This window comes from Gastrolobium bilobum, unplaced genomic scaffold, assembly GCF_033153095.1.
Source record: "Gastrolobium bilobum isolate Gb01-03AN ecotype WA unplaced genomic scaffold, APGP_CSIRO_Gbil_v1 utg60276, whole genome shotgun sequence".
NCBI lineage: Eukaryota > Viridiplantae > Streptophyta > Magnoliopsida > Fabales > Fabaceae > Gastrolobium > Gastrolobium bilobum.
In genome coordinates, this window is record NW_026895584.1 from 129257 (window position 1) to 133942 (window position 4686).

The 4686-nt window shown below is 36.4% G+C and overlaps 2 protein-coding genes across 2 annotated transcripts; both read left to right on the plus strand.

The window, feature by feature from the left end:
- The first annotated feature begins 2155 nt into the window (after positions 1-2155).
- LOC133317911 (uncharacterized) lies at positions 2156-2877 on the plus strand. Its single transcript, XM_061519815.1, has one exon. It carries the CDS (start codon positions 2202-2204, stop codon positions 2772-2774), a length of 573 nt encoding a protein of 190 aa, XP_061375799.1. The 5' UTR covers positions 2156-2201; the 3' UTR covers positions 2775-2877.
- A 991-nt stretch (positions 2878-3868) lies between these two features.
- LOC133317893 (uncharacterized) lies at positions 3869-4414 on the plus strand. Its single transcript, XM_061519795.1, has one exon. The coding sequence runs from the start codon at positions 3945-3947 to the stop codon at positions 4251-4253; it is 309 nt and encodes a 102-aa protein (XP_061375779.1). The 5' UTR covers positions 3869-3944; the 3' UTR covers positions 4254-4414.
- The last annotated feature ends 272 nt before the right edge of the window (positions 4415-4686 follow it).

Sequence of the window (4686 nt, forward strand, 5' to 3'; positions counted from 1 at the left end):
CTCTTCACAGGGATATTTTAGTCTGAGACATGATTCACTTTTTCATTTGCCCAGCTAAGTAACAAAAAACAATGTTGAAGATGTCTTTCTTAACCGTGAAAAATGATGGATTTCTATGACCAAACATGCTTTGCTAGGCAAGTGAAATGGGTAAGGAAATTTTAAGAATCAACCAACCAAACAAGGCTTTCAATGACACCCACCTCCATTTGCACAGGCAAGTTTTCAGAAAACCCCAACCACACACTACATAAGAATTTCATTAATCAACTAGGATGAGTTGCCTCATTCCAAATGAAACAAGGCTGCAGAGTTTCCTGTTCTTGTGACATGGGTACGAAACAACTGCTAAGGTATATAATATAGACAACCTTCTTCCATCAAATTAAAGCGACAAGGAATGCCATTCAATACAGTTAGTTTCAGCAATGAGATAAAAAAAAAGGAGAGGCCCTGAGCAAAAGATAAACCCAACATCAATCCATTGCCTCAGCTAACTTTAGCTCTGGACTCTTCCATGTTGCACGTTTCACACCAACACCTTTTTGGTCCTGGATAATTGTTCTCTATTGATCCCACCATTGAATAATATTGTATTATTTACAAAAAAAAAAATAAAAAATATTGTATTTCACACCTTTGACCGTAAATTAAATTTTTTATTATTGGTATTACTTATAATTCATCCAAAACTGGAGAAAACCGTGGCTAGCTATTTGGCTTCCCATAGGAATTTCTTATGGCGATTTTCTTAATTGGTTGTAAATTTTTTATCCCCAAATTCGCTTGTATCTAAATAACACCATGAATTCAATTATTTATAGCCAAAGGGAATAAATTATCTTCGTAAAAACAGACAAGTTTAAGAAGCATATCTTGGAAAAACTTAAAAAGAAAAAGGGGAAGAAAACTCATGAGCTTTAAGAATAAAGTTTTATTAATAATTTATGACCGCACTCTCAAGTTCAACCTTGTCTTTGTTCAAAATTCCAGTGAAATTGGCCAAATTAAATTCGGATACAAATTAAAGATGCTTTTATATATATATATATATAGGGTTAGGATCACTTTACACCAGTGTAAGTTACACTCTCAATCTTGTCCGTTGATCCCACTTATATCTAAGGGCTTAAATTTTTTAGTAATGTGAGCCATTAGATACAAGTGGATCAATGGTCAAGATTGAGTGTAAGACTTCTAACTCTTACACCAGTGTAAGAATATCATGTCCATATATCACTCTCAATCATGTCCAGTGAAATATGGACATGATATTCTTACACTGGTGTAAGAGTTAGAAGTCTTACACTCAATCTTGACCATTGATCCACTTGTATCTAATGGCTCACATTACTAAAAAATTTAAGCCCTTAGATATAAGTGGGATCAACGGACAAGATTGAGAGTGTAACTTACACTGGTGTAAAGTGATCCCGACCCATATATATATATATATATGAGGTAGGATCCTTTGACACCGGTGTCAAATTTAAATTTTGACACCTCATCTGAGAGCCATTAGATAAAAAAAGATCAACGACTCTGATCTGTAAGCATGTGACACCATTGATCTTTTTTGATCTAATGGCTCCTAAATGAGGTGTCAAAATTCAAATTTGACACTGGTGTCAAATGATCCTACCTATATATATATATATATATATATGGGGAGGAATCTTTTGACTCTAGAGTAAGACTTACAACTCTTACTCTTCATCTCAATCGTTGATTTCCGTCCATCTAACGGTTATCTATAACAATTAATTATTTATTTATTTCAAATAAATAATAACCGTTAGATGGACGGAAATCAACGGTTGAGATGAATAGTAAGAGTTGTAAGTCTTACTTTAGAGTCAAAAGATTCCTCCCCTATATAGGCAGGATCATTTGACACCGGTGTCAAATTTGAAGTTTGACACCTCATCTGAAAGCCGTCAGATAAAAAAATCAACGAATTTATAAACAAACTGAACGTAGCCTAAATTGGATGAATCAGGATAAATGTGGGTCAATTCTCTCACTTTTCATTTGCTATTTGTGTGTGATTGTCTATTCACAAGATCCAACCTGAATTGTTATCTATCTAATTCATAAAATATAATTATTAACGGCCTATATAAGGGTCTCCAACAAGGTACAAAAATCCATCAAGCCAACACAATTCAGATAATATATACCTAGCAGCAAAACTAGTCAACATGCAAAGGAAGCTTGGATTTCAACAGCAATGCTATGGCGATGATGGCATGTGGATGGATACTCAGGCTCAGCAGCATAACTATGCCTTCCATGAAGAGTCTTGGAACTCCGATAACAACTACCACAAGCAATTCCCAGGCATGATGCACATGAAGCCTGGTGCTTTTGCTATGGAGTCTGATCAGTTCTCAAAACATCATGGCAAGTTAGGAGGATCAAGCCATGGCATGTTTCAGGAAATCAGGCCAGGTGGCCATGGCTATGGTCATCATCATCATGTGCATGGTGGCGGCAAAAATTTCCCTCATGGAGTTGCTAACGCGACTCATCATTTCTCAAACGGCGGTGTCAAGTTCAAGTCCGGTGGCCACCACCATGATTATTTGGCGGAGGAGTCAGAGTATGAAGCTTATGGTGTGGAGCATCATGGTGCAGCCCCAGCGAGGATTGATGAAATGAGATACGAGCGTCATCATAACTATGGTGGTGATCATGGCTTCTATGCCAATCCATATGACAGGAAAATGCAAGGGAAACCCAACAAGGTTGAATGGACAGCAAAAGGGGTCTAATATATGCCCAACATGCATGTATAACGTACCAGCTGCTTCCTCTTGATCCTTGTTAGTTCCTATTAATGTTACAACAATAATAAAACGTGTGCTTTCTTGTTTTCTTATTGTAATAAGATTCCTCCCTACAGGACCTTTGTGACGCTTGTAATATCTAGTTTAACTTATGAAGCTATAATATGGAGTTGTCTTTGATTATAATGTCTGTTATTGTTTGCTTCATCCAGTATTTTTAGCTCAATGCTTTTAAGTATTATCCATATATACCTTTTATCTTGTATCATTTTCAGTCTACAAATTCGACTGTGTTTGTATGTCATAGGAGACTTGCAATACAAGGAAATCATTAACGAGAATCTCAAGCATTTTGTTATGAAGTATTTTCTATGCGTGAATACATGAGAGGAGAGAATGTTGTTTTGTTTAGTTACCTAAAATAATCTTGTCATATATATCACCCCTTTTCCTTTTTCATGATTCTATACTCCAATAAATTTGTATGAATTGCGTTTAACAAAATGTCACATCAATTCTGCATAATGACACCTCAATTTTTGAGTCACCTACAATCACTCAACATCTCAGTAGTTTACTTGGTATGAGCACACATCCTATTATTTTGGTAAAACTTTCATGTCAAGTTGTTTTTGTATATCAGTCACCACCTCACAATTGACTCTCAAGCATAAAGTTTAACGGTAAGCTCCTCCAATAAATACAGAGGTTAAGACCCATAATATGAGTGCTATTTATTCACTAATAGGAGCAAGGAATTGATTTCCTTGAACCATCACCAACTTGCTAAAGTGAAACGAATCCAACTGAATGGTGGTGACATTCGAATTGGTTTTCCCACCCATCCATCGAAATTTCCCAATTAGTTTCAGATATTCTATAATGCCCCATCTTGGTACTCAAAAGATCCACTTCTCCTAATTTAATTTAATTTTCTTCTTTTTGGCTTAAAAGTTTCTGCCGAAAGGAGAGGCATCAGATTCAGCCTTATCATAATAGAATAAGTTGAATAACAGCATAAAAAACACATCCACCAAAATAAAGCATAACATATTCACTTAATCACTAGTTTATAAGTATTAGCTGAAAAGTTGTTGAAGCTGTAAGAAAACCTCAAGTAAACCACATTTAAACAGGGCACCCTCAAGATAAGAAATGGCATTTCAATACCCCAAACATCAAGGGTGGTGCCCCTCCAACGGTTACCAAGTCCACGAAGTAACAGGGCCTGCACTTCGCAAGCGCCCTGATCGTCCTCGACAGCAAAAGGGTCATGTGACATTCAAAACCAACGTCGAGGATCCCATAACAGTAGTGGAAGCACCCCCTGTTGCAGAGGCACAGACAGAGACCACTAGTAACCGTGTAAATGCTATTGAGAGCGTAGACCAAAAAGCTGATGACTTTATTAAGCAAGGGCACATAAGGATTGAACTTGCCAGGCTCAAGTCTCTGGGGAAGTAGCTATTTAAGGTGGTGGTGGTGCTGCATGTGCAGGGTTATCATATACATAAAAATAAATAATGCATCAAGGCCTCACTCTTCTATGGTGTGTTCAAAATAATTTGTTACTTCATATGTTCCAGTAGAGTGCTCATTATGATTAACTTATGTGGTTTTCATGATGTTTGGTTCTTCCTTTCCTTTCTTTTCCTTTGAATTTATAATTGATCATTAGTTGTCATAGGTTTGCACACAATTGATAGTATCACTATGCGTGCCAGCTACCTTTTTTTTTTTTTTAATCCTATATTCCAGCGAGTTGTGTCATCACCAAAATATCTCAGCTATTACGGAACGAGCTTAATAGCAAAAATGCTTCCAACTCGTCATTAATCTTTATATCAATCTTCGTCAGTTTATTAACAATCCCCTTGTATATATTCAGATGCTAAAT